General features: G+C 41.1%; 2 protein-coding genes across 2 annotated transcripts in view; both read right to left on the bottom strand.

The window, feature by feature from the left end:
- LOC118321994 (retinal Mueller cells isomerohydrolase-like) overlaps positions 1-5,813 on the bottom strand; it is an 8,525-nt gene extending 2,712 nt beyond the window's left edge. The window contains exons 1-8 of the mRNA XM_035653569.1: positions 5,665-5,813; positions 4,768-4,850; positions 3,820-3,970; positions 1,958-2,065; positions 1,196-1,337; positions 924-1,071; positions 730-811; positions 399-533 (exon numbers count right to left, since the gene is read on the bottom strand). Of these exons, the coding sequence (XP_035509462.1) occupies positions 399-533; positions 730-811; positions 924-1,071; positions 1,196-1,337; positions 1,958-2,065; positions 3,820-3,970; positions 4,768-4,850; positions 5,665-5,675 (860 nt within the window). The 5' untranslated portion in view covers positions 5,676-5,813. The remainder of the gene's footprint in view (positions 1-398; positions 534-729; positions 812-923; positions 1,072-1,195; positions 1,338-1,957; positions 2,066-3,819; positions 3,971-4,767; positions 4,851-5,664) is intronic.
- A 1,518-nt stretch (positions 5,814-7,331) lies between these two features.
- On the bottom strand, positions 7,332-17,087 carry depdc1a (DEP domain containing 1a). Its single transcript, XM_035652796.1, has 12 exons — positions 16,899-17,087; positions 15,135-15,400; positions 14,836-14,980; positions 14,549-14,673; positions 14,175-14,305; positions 13,865-13,912; positions 13,545-13,682; positions 12,107-13,120; positions 10,575-10,747; positions 10,261-10,437; positions 9,768-9,974; positions 7,332-8,932 (listed from the first exon to the last, which is right to left on the bottom strand). The coding sequence occupies exons 1-12, from the start codon at positions 16,950-16,952 to the stop codon at positions 8,804-8,806; spliced, it is 2,607 nt and encodes an 868-aa protein (XP_035508689.1). The 5' UTR covers positions 16,953-17,087; the 3' UTR covers positions 7,332-8,803.
- Between the last annotated feature and the right edge of the window lie 339 nt (positions 17,088-17,426).

Genomic DNA, 17,426 nt, shown 5'->3' with positions numbered 1-17,426 from the left:
CATTGTTTATTCAGTGTAATAAATGAATGATAAATAAACAATCATCATTGATCGTTGTACATTTCTTTGTGGTCATTTTGCATTTCTATGTGGTCATAGAATAGTGTCTCTTTGGGGCGTTTTGCATCTCAGTAGGGTTTTTTACATCTCTTTGTGATAATTTCTGCATGTTTTTGTGGTTGTTTTGCATCTCCCTGTGGACATTTTGTGTAACTTTGTAGTTGTTGTGCATGTCTTTGTGGTCATTTTGCACATCTTCGTGGTTGTGGTTTTTTGAGTCGCCCTGCGCAGTCATTTTTTTGCACCTCCTTGTGATTTTTTGAGAGTCTGGTCCAGGGGCCCTGGGTCTGCAATTCATCCAAGATGCTAACAAACTTGCTATTAAATTAAACTGGCCTACCCCCAAGCTTTCGTTGGATTCAAAGCAGTCCATGTACGTAGCTCCTCTGATGCTCCAAGCCGACAGGAACTTGAACAAGTTGATCTTCACCGGCTGCTCCACAAACACAAAGTAGTTGTCCGTCATGCCGAAACTACAGACAGACAAGCAGAGAGACAGACACGTACGGATACGTAAGCAGCAGTAACAACTCTTTGAGCGGTCACAGACACAAACTGAGGTTTTTTGGCTGGTTTGGGAGAGTTTCATCAAACAGTTACAGATGCAAAGTATGTTGAATTCATTGTATCGTGCATTCATTGTGAGAAATGGAAGAACTGACTGGGTACCTGTGTATATAGGAGGGTTTTAACCTCTCACTGCTGGGTAGTTGAACCACAACCTCGGATTTCTCAAGACGATCTGACTTGTCTGGAAACATAGAGACAGTGTGTGCATCAACATTAGAAGGTGTGTGCATGTGATTAAGTCAAATAAACTCAGTTCCTTCAGTTAAAAACGAAATTCAGTGGAACAAACTCACCTTTCTGAGCAGGTGGGATCTTGACGATATTATATGCCAGACTCATATTTTTGCCAAAGCAGTTGCCAATATTATAGATTGTGCCATCTGCGTCAGTGTGGGGGTGGGCAGTTACCCCATTCACTGAGAGGTACTTACACAGGTCCACCTAATATAAATAAATGCAGCACACAAGACAGAGAAAGAGCTGCATCAAGAAACTCATTCATTATCAGTGTAATACCGCCTGCATGTCCAAAGAGCTAGCATGATGTAAACCAATCAGCTCTCACCTTCTTTAAAGTCTCCAGAGAATCAGGATCAACTTTAGTGATGTAATTGGTCTCTGTGACAGCGTAGAAGTCTTCACCGACTGGATAGATGTTCACTAAGCAGTTATCAGTCACCTCAATGCCTCTAAAGTAAGTAAAGAATCTGCACAGAAACAAGACTGGAGGTCAATCAACAGTTTAATATAGCATTTACATTATTATAATACTGTGGGACATGGGATGTTATTACGTATACATAACACCACATGTATAGTATTCATACAGAGCGTGCAGAAATCCCGAATACGTCAGTAAACTGACACACACTGTGATTAAAACTCTCTGGAGTCTAAGGCCTACCACTTTTGAGGTAGTTTTTACACATTTTTTATAAAAATATCACCAGTCCAAAGAACACTGACTCCCTAAGTGCTACATATTCTTATATTCAGCACAAACTCAACACCAACAACCTGATCTGAGAGAAGTAAGAATGTCATTAATCTTTTTTTTGTTTAAACCAACTGTAAACATACATTTTTAAAAAACCTATTTTTAAAAAAACACATTATAAACATTTCTTGACATAAACCTGGAGCTATAAACCTTGTAAACATAGATGTTGGCAACAACTAGGTGATTAAATCATTCAGAAATATTATGAGGTTTGACAACATTAGTGCGAGAGTGGGAGTGATTATTTACACACCTATGATATTTGACCGATTGAACCTCAGCTGTAAACTTCAGTGTTGTTGAAAAAGGTCAAGGATTGGGGGTTACCTGGAGAAGATGTTTTTGCAGGGGTCTGGGTAGGCTGCTGTTCCAAACTCTGTGATGACTACTCTGTTCTCCGTCATGGCACGAACGTATGCATCCGTCCTGATGAACCTGAGCAGAGAGATTATACATATCATGTGCCAAAGAACCATAAAGTCAAAAGATATTTATCGTCTATTAACAGTAAAGACTGCATCTTATAGTGTCTGAATTTGCTCCTCTCTCCCTGCAGCCTAGCACTGAGACAGCATTACTAAGAGTGTCAAATGACATCCTTATGCATGCAAACAAAGGTAAACATTTATTTTTTATGCTACTCAATTTATCTGCTGAGTTAAGGTTGCATAACTAGGTTGGCATTTCTGGTGAAGCTTTAAACTGGTTTTCTTCCTATTTCACAAATAGATACTGTAATGTTTGTATCAATAATCATGTGTCCTCCTCTGCTCCCTTGATGTGTGGTGTCCCTCAGGGGTCAGTTCTTGATCCAATTCTCTTCTTATTGTACATGTCCTCTGGGTCATTTGGTTCAGCCCCTTTGTAAACGTCTCATATCAGTGTTGTGCCGATGATACACAGATCTATTTCTCTGCAAAACACAATAACCTGAATCAACCACCCTCTATGACTGCTTAGCCAGCACCAAAGATTAGCTGTCTCTCAATTCCATCCACTGAAATCCTGACAAAACAAAACTTATTTTAATTGGACCTGATCTGAACATTCAAATATCAAACCTACCTACAAATCTTGGAATAACCTTTGACCAATATATGACTTTTGACCATCATGTTACTGAGCTTGTCCAGTACTGTTTTCTTCAACCAAAAAAAAAATCATTAAATCAGATGTTTCTTGTCTTCCACAAATCTCAAACTATTACTTCACACTTTTATTTTCTCCTGTTTAGATTATAGTATAGCTGCGTGATCTTTCACCCAGTTACATTTCTGCTCCTTCGTTCCTCATTCCACTCCTCAACCGCTTCAATCCTCAAATCTTAGCGTTTTATTCATCTCCACTCCAAACAAAAAGGTGACCGCGCTTTTGCTATTTTAGTCACAACCCTCTGGAATCATCTTTCCCAGTTTTTAGTTCCTTAAAACCCATCTCAATAGGCTAAAGGATAGAGCTCCTTCCCTGTCTTTGATTTTGTGCGTTTTTGTTTGGTTGTGCGGTGTTTCATTTTGTAATTTACAAATTTAGAATATACTTTTTTTATTTCTTGTTTTACTTATTTTCATGTGTGTGAAACACTTTGCAGCTCAGTGTTTTAAGAAGTGCTGTATATACAAAAACTTTACTCACTCAAACTGTCAGTGCTTTTTAGATTTTCATGAAACACATTACTGACTCTGCCCAACAGACAAAACTTCTTCTCAAAATGAGTTGGAAGAATGATTTTTGTGGTCTGTGTTTTTGTGTTGTTTTTCTCTCTTCTCTTGCAACATTCCGGTTTGGATGAATTTACAGTCAACTCTTTTCCTCAGCTGCACAGAACTGCATTCCTCTCTGCACTAACAAAAATCAGATGTCATAAAAATCTGCAACAGGATTTGGATTTGGATCACAAGTGATAAACAATGGAGTGCGTGTGTCAGATTTGTGAATTTATGTTCAAAAATGTCCAGCAACGTTAAGACAACATTTCTGGACCCACTGCTAGCATCACATCCATCTTAAAAACTATTTCTAAAGAAAACACAAGAAAAAATACATTTCAAAACAGCAGGGCTTCATAGAAAGAGAAAAGACAGATAAGAAAACATGTAAAAAAAAACACACATGAAAACTGGTAATCTCCCAAATTCCAAATGTGTGATTTACGACCTGCTCTGATTTTGTAAGGTAATGAAGATTCTTACTTCCTGTAGTAGGTCACCTGACTGTCCTTTAGGTCAAACTTGTGCATGAGAGCCTGTCCATCAAACAGGTGGTGGAAGGGTTCATCTCCGATCTCGAAAAGACCTGGACCCATCCTGAGAAGACTGCCACCCAGCCATGACGGTATAACACCTGCAAACACACACAAACAACCACGTGCTATTGTTCAGTCTTATTGTTTCTATGCACATGACTATGAGATGAGATGAGACGACACATTAATTAGTGAGCTTTAGAGATACTAGTCTGCAGATTATTTTCTTTCACAAATTCTGTGACCCATCCGATTCTGTGATCAAAATACTGTAGAATTTTAGTTGTTTTGCCATTTCATATAAACATTCTTTCATACTTTGTATCATAATTTCTTACAATAGGTGTTACCAAAAATGTCCGCTAGAGTATTATGTTAACAAATTTCTATAGGTGTTTGATAGCAGAATTTGTGACCCTATAATTCAGATGTTAGTTTCACAAAGGGTCACAAATTCTAATAGCTAGAATAACAACAACTGTAGGTCTGTCTGTCAAGCTCCAACACCTCATCTGACAATATATGGTACCACAATGTTTGGAAACAGCTTCACATACTGGAAACAGTATGAAACGTTTCTAGTAGCTGAAAATCCTTGTCACAGCATATGGTGTGACACCGGATGTAGCCTTATATTTGGCAGACATGGGAGTGATATTGATCTTCTCAAGTCTTAGTTTGTAAGAGAATAACTGTATATCCCATAATTTAAATGACTCCTTTAAGAAAATCTGTCAGCCTATGTGGAAGTTTAAACCTGATAGTCTACGGTGGATCATTGCAATATTAGTTTACAGTAGAGGTACACTGTTGTCAAAAAAAATTTTTTTTGTCAAAAAATAATGAATAGGCTGCTTCTATAGTTAGTTCCTACCACTACTATAATAGTTCCTACCAGTGATCTTAGCAGGTATAGGTTCATTCAGCTCCTCCACTGTCTCAAAGATCTTCTTGTAGCCTCCAGCAGGATGTTCCACACTGGAGAGGAAAATAAAACACTGAATTTAAAGAACAACTCAATAACACGACCAAGTCAGAAAAAAGTTTTAAAAGACTTGGTTTCTTTTGTGTTGTATGAACACAATTTTTCAATTCAGTTTTATTTGCATAGCGCCAGAAGTTATCTCAGGACACTTTTCATATAGAGCAGGTCTAGACTCCTTACACAATTCAAACTCCATCTGCTGAGGAAGACGGTGTGATACCATCAAAAGCTCCAGAATGTATTTGTCACTATGTGTTTGCATGAACTCCAAGATCGATGTTTGTTCAAACCAAACTTCTAAAACAATACAGGAAACAAAAGCTACAGGACTTAGCATCCACTAAAGCTGACCCTTATTTTGACATCAAATGTGAAAACTACAGCAAACAGCACAGCTTGTCTGCATCTGCTTTGATTGGTAACAAAAACCAAGGAGTTCAAAGACAGCAGCTTTTCTGTTATTTAGTCTGACATTTGTTTTTGCTGCAGATTCTAGTTTTAGCAGGTATTTCACTGCTGCAGCAATACATTTTCTCTTTAATCTCATGTTGAGAGTTTTGTTTTTACCCTCTTTACAGAAAAAAAGGCTTTGGTGGAAAACTGCATAGTTGACTCACCATCAGATCTTTTTCTCTTTCAAGGAAAACAACAAACGTCACTGAGTGACGTCTACACACTGCTTTCACTTCTTCATTACTGAGAAACCAAAATATGAACCTTGAAAGGTCTTTTTAAAAGTTTAGTCTTTAAGTTTTTGTGTTTTCAAACCTGAAAACTAAGAGAAAAGAAAGGGAAAGTTTTACTCACTGGCTGACCATGCTGCCGTATGTTCATCAAGCAGCCTGTGAAAAGAGAGTCCGGCTTGCATTTAAACCACACAGATTTCCTGTGGTGAGGGATGGAAAATGGGCCCCCTTCTGCCTTTTCTCTCATTCGCCTCCTTCTCTCATTTTCTCCTCCCCCATTCCCTCCTTTCCTCTGCATGTCCCTCTCCTCCTCTACTCTCCTCCCCTGTTTTCCTTTTAAGCCTGTTTCTCCCCTGTCCCCTGCTTTGCCTTTTCTTCCTCCTCCTCCTCCTCCTTCCCTGCTCTTAGCTGAACAAGCCATCTTTGTCTCCTCTCCTTTCAGCCGTCTGGCCCTCAGCTCCATGCAGAATGTTCCATGGGCCCCCGCAACAAGGTCTCTGGGAACACAAACACTCACTCACCTACCAATGATGTGGGTCAAACTAGTAAAGTCAGCTTTTAAAAGCGGTGTGTTGGTTTTGTTGTTTGTACATGGATATGCGTGTTGAAAGAATCCTGTCTAATTAGTTCCAGACAGCCTTTACAGACACTCAGAAACTATTTTAATTGGCTAGCCCCGGAGGGGGAGGGAGAGCAACAGAAAAAAAGAGGGAATGATTAACCATGAATACTTTTTTTTTTGGTCTTCTGTCATTTTGATAAATGAAAGTTGACTGCTGAATAGGAAGATGAAAGGGTGGATTCTAATGAATGGTTGCGTGATAAGGGTTGAAATGTGCAGTAATCTGTCCGTTCCTGCCGAGTGAAGAAGTGAAGTTATGCTTGTCTTTGAGTGTTTGTTGTTTTCAGCCGTGCTCATGGCTCCAGAGATGGCGATGTCAGTCTGACAGTCCACCACTACTCACCACTGGTCCAGACTGAAACATCTGAATAACTGTTGATAGATTTCCACTGACCTTTGAACAAACATTTACGTCCCCCTCTGGATGAATTGTTCTAACTTTGGTGACGCCTTAAAGGACCGGTATCTACGATCTTGTGGGGAATTTGCAGATTGCAACCATTTGAGTACAGTTTAGTTTTCCAAACGTGTAGGAGAAAATACGGTAGCCACAAAGCTCGTGAAAATGCTAAAGCCCCTATCTCTGTTGGGTTGACCTATTCTGGGCTACTGTAGAATCGTGGTGGTTCAAGATGGCGGAAGAACCCGGTCCCTCTTTAGATAAAAGTAAGAGTAGAAGTAAGTAAAAATAACACGATGGAATTGAATCAATGAAACCAAACTGTTGATTGAACATTTCATTCTGCAGACCTACTTTCTGGTTCAATTTTGACGTACTAAAGCCACTGGATTTGAATTCAATCCCATTATAGTATTAGTGTTATACTAAGGGTGGAAGGAATGTAGTTTTTATTGTCTGTTTAGGGGCCAGTCTAGTATACCTAGCATAAGGCTGCAACTAATGACATATTTCTGTTAGAAAATGGTGAAACAAAAAGTTTCCCAAAGCCCAAGCTGACATCCACACCTCAGTTATTCAGTTTACTGTCATAATTACTGAATACACCAGAAAATAAACACATTTGAAAAGCTGAAATACAATGAATTAATTACCAAAACAGTTTTAATTTGATAGCAGACAGCTGATCGATTAATCAACTAACGATTAATTCATTTCACACACGCACGCACACAAAACTGCAAACATAAAACAGGACAAAAGCATATAAATAGAACAGCTGAACAGGTTTATTTTCCAGGACTTTGCATAGTAAACGATGTAGAGGAAGAATACAACTGTGTAGATACATACTCCTCTGTAAAAGTCTGCTGATGAGTGCATATATATGGTTAGACATTCACACACATACACACACATCTGATCTGAGGTATAGACAAACATATCAGGGTAGAACTAATACTTCATACAAGATAAATACAAAAAAAAGAGGACAGCTTGAACTTTTGAGCCAAGCGTGGTACATTTCCTCCGACACTTGACATTATATGAGTTCTGTATTGCACCTCAGTTGACTAAATACCTGTTAGCATCCATCACTGGCAATTAACGCAAGCCATCCGAGACCAGCTACTGTCATAACAATAGGTACAGACAATAGCCACTTCACTGCTTTTAAACGATTAACGCATTAGTTGCTGAGCAAACACTTTGAGGTTTTTATTTATAAGCAGTAGCAACCGTTTACCCAGTATATGACAAGTGTCAGGTGAAACCTTCTTTAAGGAGTCTAATACGCATTAAATATGTATAAATTAACCATTCTTATGATTGACATGACTTATCCCAATGCCTAAATCCAGTGCAAAACGTTTCACTAGCCAATAAACTAAGAAGGGATGAGTTAGGGATAAGACACACAAAGAATGAACAAAAAGAACTGGGAAAGGTGAGCTCTATTTAAAATAACTGAGATGTACATGAAATAGCTGAGATCCTCGAAAACTGAAAGATCCAATAAGAGAAAACCTAAAACTTCACTGTAAAATGCTTTAAAAACACACCACACAAGAAACATGAAGACTAAAGAGCATTTCAAATAAAACTTGAGATTCAATGATGCGAAAAGTCAATAAAAACAGTTAACGTGACAAGAAACGTGTCAAACAAAGACGTCTCTACCACGGCTCCCAATATTATCGTTCATATAAATTAAGAAATCTATCATCTAATTATTGCCGTACCAGTGATGTCAGAATTGCCTTTTTTTTTCTCCCAAAATGCACTCTGAAGCACACACGCACACACACACACACACACACGTTCAGGTCAGTATCAGCTAGCAATAGAGATGACAAGTGAGAGGGGAAATAAAAAAGGGTTTTGAGAGAAAAGTTTGCTGATCCAAATGAACACAGATACTAAAAAAAAAAAACCCTGTTATATTAAAACACATTAACTAATGAACTGCTCTAAGAAACCACTGTCTGCCTGCCTTCATCTTACTCAGCTGTCAACACGTACCACAAACACATACACACATCATTGTAGAAGTCATCCAGCCTGCATTACCTCTGATATTAGCACAGGAATACGACACAACAGGAACAACAGTATTTTGAATGTAACAACAAAAAGTTAATGGCTGCAAAGAGAAGTCTCTTAGTATCAGTGCAGTAAAAGTGCAGCAAAAACAATGTAAATACTGGCTTCTATGACGGTGACACCTGTATGGTTAGTTTAGTTCCTGATGCTGAAAGCTTTGGTCTTCTTAATGTTGAGGAGGGGAGGTTTAATCTTTGGCTTGTTGTTTTCCCGGTCTGAGGAGGGAAACCGACGGCGGTAGATGTCTGGATACTGCTTCTGAAACTAAAACCAAAAGACAATAAAACTCATTATTGAGTGACTGACTTTCCATGTCCACACAGCCATCAGAGTACACATACTATTTATTCCATCATCTACTCATATGTCCGAGAGGATCTGTTGGACTGTCTTCACTGACATCCATCTATGCAGGCAGTGTGGCAACCATCAGTTTAAAGTATATCAGTGCCTTTAAGAGTAACTTAACGCCAGGCTGAACAGTAGTGTTTCACTGCCCTCTGCTCACCTCTAACAGCCAATAGTGATGTCTGCAACTTTACTGCTAGATGCCACTAAATCCTGCACATTGGTCCCTTAAGTTACTCTTTATGTCCTAGTTGAAACTAATGATTGCTGAAATCGAAGGCTAGTAAAAACCGCTGCAAAATGTTACAAATAACAAACCTTTTTCACAGCAGCCATTTTGACAGTAAATAGTCAGGTCAAACAGAGTCAGCAATATGCTACTGTGCATATTGGCTCACTGGAAAAAAGGCTCTGCTGCTACACTAACTGGACCTTAATTACTGTCATATGTTTGGCCATTTTCAACTCACAAAATGATTTTCATACATTTGGTGAGAATGTCAACACCAGCATTGATGGGTTTAATCACAGCAGTCGTATTATTTTGTTTACAGCAAAATATATATATATTTTTTAAATGTAATAACTCAAATCAAAGATGTTTATGTAATGTGTTCATGTTAAAGAACCAAACACTGGCTGATTGGATAAGGTGCTGCCTGTAACTTCATGCTTATGATAAAGAAGCTTCAGGTATATATATAGTGAAAATACATATTTCTGACTGAGCATTTGAGGAGTGTTTTGTTACCTGCTTCAGTTTCTTGCGTCTGTCCTTCTCACTTATGTTTTGGTCTGTCAGCAACATCTCCAGCAGCTCCTCCATGGCCTTCTGGGAAGATTCCAGCTTTTGCTGTTCAAACTCAGCGCCACTAATCTGATGGCAGAATGTGTAGATGGGCATTGGAGCGCAAACTGGATCGCCGCCATCCACATTAGAAACACCGTCGACTGGAACCTGTGGTCAGGAGAACATCTGTATGTCTGTGTGGATTTACTGCATGTCCAAAAGCTGACAAATTACATGGTCTGCTATATTTTCAAATACATTTTTACACATTTTGTAATACATAGATTTATAAAAACAAACTCAGTCTAATTTAACATCAAATTTTCATAATAATTATACTGTGTATTTGCAACACTACAACATATTATACTTCTACATGAGATATCTGTGTATGTGATTTCTATTTGTCCATATGAACTCAGGATGCATATTCTGTAACAGTCTACGGATGTACCTGTACTGTACGCAGATACTGTACACGGTCGCTGATAGCACTGAGCAGGTACTCCGGGACAGAGAGGATGCTTTCTTGATGGTCCATTAGAAAGGACACCAGTCTGGTGGCTAACAGCTCGTCCAAATCACATTCCACGGCGCTGCCCAGAATGCAACCTGAAAACGTGTGAACCATCTGGAAGGAGGACCACAAAAAACAGATAAAGACAAGCAGTCAAAACGGCCATTAAAGACGCACACGTTAATGTATTTAAAGAAAACCAGCTGAGCACAGTAAGATATCTAGATCACCGCGTGACTTTTGTTCCTCACCAGTGTTCGGGTGCTGATGGCCGGGTGGAGGCGGGGCATGTCCACGTTCTGGCTGATGCGTGACATCATCCTCATGAGGAGCTGCAGCTTCCTGCGGGAGGCGGGGGGGAGGAGGAGGGTACAGAGCTGCAGGGCCTCAATGGCTACACGCTCACACTGAGGCTGGAGAAGGCCTGACACACACACACACATACACACAGAGTTATACTCAGTAGTGATGATGATGATGATGATGATGGAGATGGGTGAATTCTGCAGTACAATCAGTACAGAAACAAACAGTGGAATCACTCTTCATGGCCACATTCATCCATCTCTGCTACATCACATTCACTGGATTAGACAAAAAAATGGATGAATGGATTGATGGATGACAAGATTAATCAACTACAGTGGAAGATGAGTCAGGTGAGATATATGAACACGACATTTAATGTACTGTAATATGCAATGAAAAGCATGTGCGTCCCGGTTCATAACCCTGATATCTCCTGGAATTTGTGATGGAAGAATGTTGAAAATACAAACTTGCTCGAGGGTACGAAATGTTCTTTCCGACCTCCTAGGCAGGTGTCCTTCCTCGCTTACCGTATTGCTGCTCCACAGTGCGACTGGTGGCTTTGTATTGTCCTTAATGAAAAAGACCCTTCTCCATCAGACTAAATTGTGCTTTTTGCTACCGTACGTTGTTTTTTTCCATATCTGTAAGTTGCTTGGAAGAATTCCTACCCTCCATGAGTTTGTATTTTCAACGTTCTTCTTGTGACAAATTCTAAGTGGATCTATGACTGAAATGTTCCAGGAGATATCCATGCAGATATCTATGGTGGTGGACCCGGGCCGCCTGGTTCATTGCCTTTATTTACAGCACTATACTAACATCTTGTGAGTATCTGTCTCTGTAAGGTCGAATACATTTGCTTTTAACTATCATGCGTTCGCATGATGGCTGCCTCGTGTATCCTGTGTCCTTTTGGACAGGTGCATGTGCACATCTTCGGAAATGAATGCAACGTGTGGCTAAAAGGAACATGTATCTCTGGCTTACGAATGATCTAATGGTTTCTAAAGTCTCAGGTTCCCTTAACGCCTCTTTCAACACATTTCCCCCCCTTATATTTTGACCCCCTTTTACTTGGCAAATAGGAGACAGGTTCATTTTAGAGAATATTTCACTTAAAATGAAAGAAAACGTGCCAAAAAACATTGCAAAAATCAAAGGAAGCAGACAGAAAATCAAAACAGAGCATGACAAAAGCAAGCAACTTAAAATGTGCTTTATACCTTAAACTACAATCGACAAGTACAATCTATCAGTACTTTCTTTCATTCCTTTGTCCTGCCAACGTGTTTACTAGAGCCTTCGAAATGTTAAATAACACACACCACCAAAAAGTGAAACTTCACCCTTCGAGGTCAATAGGAGTTTGCCATACCAGTAGTGGTTAGAAAGTTAGATGGGAGTTAGTTTGATTACACATTGACAGACAAGCAGACACACAGACAGATAGATACAGGGGAGAGGGTCTTACTGTGCTCAGGTTTAGGTTGGGGGGGCTTGGTGCTGCTGGTAGGCACACAGACAGGCGGTTTGAACAGGCAAATAGGTCGAGACTGCCTCGACACATCCAGAGAGCTGAGGCAGCGCCGGAGAGCAGCGGGTGCAGGGTGAGTCCAAAGATTAGAGGTACTGGAGGCGGGTCGGGGCCTGCTAGGTCCTGTGGTAGCGTGAGGCCCTTGTACTTTGGCCATAGCAGATGAAGAAAAGGAGGCGAAAGGATGATAGGAGGAAGAGGAGAGATGATAAGAGGACAGCGAGGGAGGCCGTGAAGCTGAGGAGGAGTGATGCTGTTCCGCAGGAGTGTTTACATTCAGGCAGCTGGTTGCCCGGCCCTGCCATTTGCTCTCCTTGACATCTTCCTCCTGGGTTTCTATGACGATGTCCAGGCAGCTGCCTACACTGCGTGGCCGAAAGGGGCGCGACCTTTGTGCGATTGACAGTCCCGCTACAGAAACTACAGACTGCCTATTTCTGGGTGCGCCTCCTGTAGTATTTTCAGAAGCAGCGGGGGTTGCTTTGGATACAGATGTGAAGTCTGTATGACTGTGGAGTGTTGCGGCGTCAGGGCTGTCATCCTGGCTCCGAGTGCTATAGGCACAGGAAGCCAGGCTGTCATTGGACAGAAAGAGCTGTTGCCGAGTGAGAGGGGCAGAGTCATCTAGGATAGTTTCCAGTGAGCAACTCCTGGTTTGAGGTCTCGTTGAACCAACTGTACTCAGGCTCATGCAGCTGCCTCCTAACTGACCGTCACCTGCACTGGCAATTTCTCCTTTCAGCGCAGCCAGCCGCGACTGAAGCTTCCCACCAAGCACCTCTGTCATCGGCGAGTCCGTCTCGTCACATGTCCCCTGTCTGAGCAGCGACAGGAGGAGACACTCCGTGGAGCGGAAAGAGGTCTTGGCTGGAGGGGGGGCTGAGGGGAGGTCAGGCTTCTTGCGTTTCCCACGTTGGTGTATCGTGGGCGCCGCAACATACCCACAAAACACTGAGAGCAGATGCAGAGACAGAGTGAGTCAAGAGGTGCAGGCAGGGAGTCAGTGCAAGCAGACAGTGAAGGGGAGGGAGAGGGTTTAGTTACTTCAAATCTTTGGTCAGAGACAACACATAACAGGCATACACAGAGTACAGCTGCTCACATTGCTGTTAGGACTCCACAAACAGAAGTGACAACAACCGAAACCTCTGTTAGCAGTCAAAGGGCACTGTTAGAGGTCAAAGCACGCAACCACATAGTGGAGACAGCACGTCAACATGGCTAAGCAACAAACGCTGCAGACAATCCTGTCAGCTTCTGCATCATTTTCTAGTCACACTAGAAGTAAGCCTCTTAAAAGCGCTTCCATTTAACTGCTGTTTCATGGTCAGGAGTGACGGGTAACAGCCTGATGAAGTTAGTCCACAATACCTACCCAGCACGTTGATAAATAGTTCATACAGTTCGTATGTGAGTAATGGCTGCGGAAGGCTGTAGAAGTAGTCAGACACCGTTTTGAAGACATCTCTTTCAAAGCCGGGGTAGGACGGCTGTGCGCTGTCATACTTCGGCCCTGGAAATAAACAGCAAGTTACTGCAGCCATCGTGGGAGGGAAGGATATTTTAACAGTTCTACTTCTCAAATTACATTCAGAATCCCAGCACAAACCTATGTGTGCGTTTTAATTCATTACATAATATAAATAGATAAATAGTTTATTTTACTGAAGGTTGCACATGCTCGTTACTACTCACAGTTGGCCAGGCTCTTCATGGCAGACAAAACCCAGTGTGGAAGGTCATCTAGAGAGAAGATAAACAAAGTTAGGCTTCTTGCCAGTTATAGTTTATTGTACTGTTGGTGGGTTGTATCACCTAAAAAAGGAGTCCTAATAATTTCAGTCGTGTGGTCAAATACAGTTTTTTTTAAAGTGAGCAGTATACATCCAAGTATGAATTGAAGGATGTGTTCAATTAGAGAGCCGAAGACACATTTTAATAGCATGTATTAGGATTTTTGTGCTTGCTTTTGATGTAGAAGTTTTCCATTGATATATAAACCTACTGGTCTTGTCGTCCAGTGTGACCACTCCATGCTTGTTGACTTTGGTCATGTTATGGATGATGTTTTGTGGGTTTAAATAACGGTGGTCTAAAACCTCATCAAGAGACGCAACGCCCAGAATCCTCTGCAGGCTGAAACACAAAAACACACGGTTTAGTTACATAATAAAACAGTCTACCTCACTATCTGCGTTGTGGACTTTAACCGTTGCTTAGGTCTCATGCATCAGGTTCTTACTTATTTTGCAGGCTATTTAAATTAAATAAAACATTACAACATTTGTAATTTCAGTCCAATGACAACATAATGAACCATGCTGCAGATGTCTGTAACACAACAAAGTAATGGCTTTTTTCAGTTCAGTGTGTCAGTACTGGGTGAGGGTGATGTCTCTCCAGATCTCCTGTTCATCCTCCACTGTCAGCTCTCGTCTCTGCACCTGCGGCTCTCCCACTGACTGATTCTCTCCCTCTGCTTGGAGGGCAGGATCTACATTTTCCTGGAAGGCATAAAAACAGAGCATGAACCAACAACACACATTAGATTTTAGCATTTTAGTACAAACCTGTGACTGTAAACTGGGTTTTTGCCATGAAAGTGGCTGAAATTGTGCATAACATAGACAATATAGACAATATAGCCTATATCCAGTCCAGCTCACCTGTGACTCTTTCTCATTCTTTTTGATGCTCCTAAACCTGAAGAAACCTTCTTTGTCCCTGAATGAAGGCCTTTTCTTAATGGAGCCCGGGGCCGAGGCTGAAGCTGGACAGGGAATGGGCTTCAGAGGAGAAGTAGACGGGAATCTGGGGAAAAGAGGAGGACATGGAAATTACATGGACCTAATTTTCTGCAAGGGGGGAGTACAATCAACATCAATCTTTACATATATTTTACAGCATCTTTTCAAAGAATTAAAAATAAAAATGCATAAAACGATTTCTCCAGAACTCTGCCTACCTGTACAGCATGTTGTTGTCCTCCAGATCCTCCGTGCCAAAGCGACTCTTCACATCTTCGATCACGTGGTTCTTCAGAAACTTCTTCAGGAGCTGCACCGTCTGCTGCCTGGTCACTTCGGGGCCAAAATTGCTGTTGTTCCGTAGCAGCTGGTGAAGCCAATCCACAGCTGCAGAGGCCGTGAAGCAGGAGGAGTAATGTCGGAAGTTCTGGCGGTGTTTCCTGAGGGGCATACCCGCCCGAAACAAGCGAGTCACCTCATTCCACTGAAAGAGGACAAAGAGACGTTTCGTTTAGTACAGTACAACTTATAACCAAAGAATTTTCACTTTGTGTTGATTCTGGTGGCCCCTGTGGACAATGCCGTAGTGTTTTGGTCTCTGTTCGTTTAGGACATATAGAGGCATCAGTATTAAACTGAGACTGTGGTTCCTGTAGCAGCATGGACCTGAGCATCACTGGAGAAAGAGGGATGACTCCAATTCATTGATTAGTGTTCATAAAGAGTAAAAACTCCAGCAACAGTACACATTCATTGTGAGAGCAACAGTTTGGGCCTGTGACCGTCCCCAGGGTCATCCCAGAGCCACAGGTCAAAGATCATTGTAAAGTTTGTCTTTGTACTACAAGGGCTGCTATTTCCCACCTCCATGCAACTTGGAAGTACATGAATTTGAATAGCTGAGCTGTGAACCTTACGTCAGAGTCCCACCACCCCCAAACTGGGGCATTGTGAGAGGCTTTTTGAACTATCTTCTGACATTTTACAGATTAAAAGATGGCTAAAATATAAACCTGGCTGACAATGAAAAGAAGACATATCTACCCCGTTAATGTCTCGTCACCCCTGCTTTAGTTCACACACTGTCCAGCAGCTAGATGTCTGGCTTTAGTTGGTTCAGGGTGAAGTTGTGTCAAAATAGGTCAAGTTAGACTATCATTTTTTTTTTTTATTTTAGAGAGAGAGAGGGATAGAAAAAGAGGGTAATTGAAAATCACTGACAAGGCGTTGGACTAGGATTTGATAAGTTAATTTTAATAGATAAAATTAAGACATTAAATTGATTAGTTGACTGCAGGAAAAGGATAACATACAATACTATCGTGTATCATAGAAATAAAACACTGGTGAATTTCCATTCTGGTGATAATTGTGAATATCCTCACATGGCTTGGCTTGAAAAAGCAGTGTAGCTCACCAGCATACAGCCCTTTACTGATTTCCTGATGCATTTTGAACAAGGGGACAACAGGGAAGCACATATTTCCAGATACAAAGGTTACTAAATGGTAGAGATTCAGAATAATACAGATACAGAACAGAGACGAGGGGGTGCAGTAAATGTATATGTTTCTTTACTAAATATAAGAAGTTACCATGAGTTATACTTTCATGATGATCGTGATAGTAACTTTCGAAACTTCATGTCCTCAAAGACAGTTAAGGTAACGTTAATATTGTTGGGTTTGGGACTGTTGGTTGGACAGAAACATGTTATAGATCCACAATATTAATCGATTAGCAGAGATAAGAACTGGTACGATAGTAAAAACAATTGTAAAGTTTCTAAAACATTTTAAACGGTGAGGAAAAGCCACAGAGAGAACAACGTATCTGGATTAACGTAAAGTAGGAAGAGCTCATAAAAGTCGGTGTTAAATCAATGATAAATGCCTTTTAATCACTGAACCATCGATATTATCTTTTACACAACTTTACTAACGCGAACTTAACGACCTGATCAGCAGCCGACGTTAACTCACCAGTTTCGTGGCTCGGTACGGCCCAGGGGTGATCACATGAGCACTCATATTCATCCGAAAAAAGACGACGCTAAAAGTTTTCACTTCATCGGCTGCGACAGGAGGCGAAAGATATCCATAACTCGGGATGGAGGGAGGGGAAAGGATTGAGGGATGTTTTGCCACCAGCTTTGTGAATGGCAGCGGTGACGAGTCTCTGCCTGGCTGCTGCTCTCCTGTTCAAAATTACGAGCCGCGTCGTTCTGGCAGCTGATTGGACGGCGCGCGGGTCACGTGTTCAGCCTCGATCTGAGGAGGGAGGAGAAAACAAAACAAACCTGAGGGAAGCTGAAATTAAACTTCAGTAAAAAAGGATTTACTGCGTCAACGTGTGTGCTGTAGTGGGGGGAAATGCATTCAGGAATAAGGTTGTGCGAACACGAAGCAAACTGTATTCTGTTGTGTTATTTCAGGTTTAATTTTGACGGGCTTACAGTGTGATATTTTATTGTTCATGTGTGTTAATCCTCATGCATTCTCACTCTGGTT

This window comes from Morone saxatilis, unplaced genomic scaffold, assembly GCF_004916995.1.
Source record: "Morone saxatilis isolate NCDOM2014 unplaced genomic scaffold, NCSU_SB_2.0 Contig12, whole genome shotgun sequence".
NCBI classification, from domain to species: domain Eukaryota; kingdom Metazoa; phylum Chordata; class Actinopteri; family Moronidae; genus Morone; species Morone saxatilis.
The sequence above is the reverse complement of the archived record's forward strand: the minus strand, read 5'-3'. Positions and strand labels throughout refer to the sequence as shown.

What these genes read in the sequence shown, in the direction of transcription:
- depdc1a (XM_035652796.1), bottom strand. Translation starts at nt 16,952, where the DNA reads ATGAATATGAGTGCTCATGTGATCACCCCTGGGCCGTACCGAGCCACG. An exon ending in GACAACAACATGCTGTACAG is followed by an intron (nt 14,981 to 15,134) that starts GTAGGCAGAGTT and finishes TCTTTTCCCCAG; the next exon opens with ATTCCCGTCTACTTCTCCTC. An exon ending in CATGAAGAGCCTGGCCAACT is followed by an intron (nt 13,683 to 13,864) that starts GTGAGTAGTAAC and finishes GTTTATTTCCAG; the next exon opens with GGCCGAAGTATGACAGCGCA.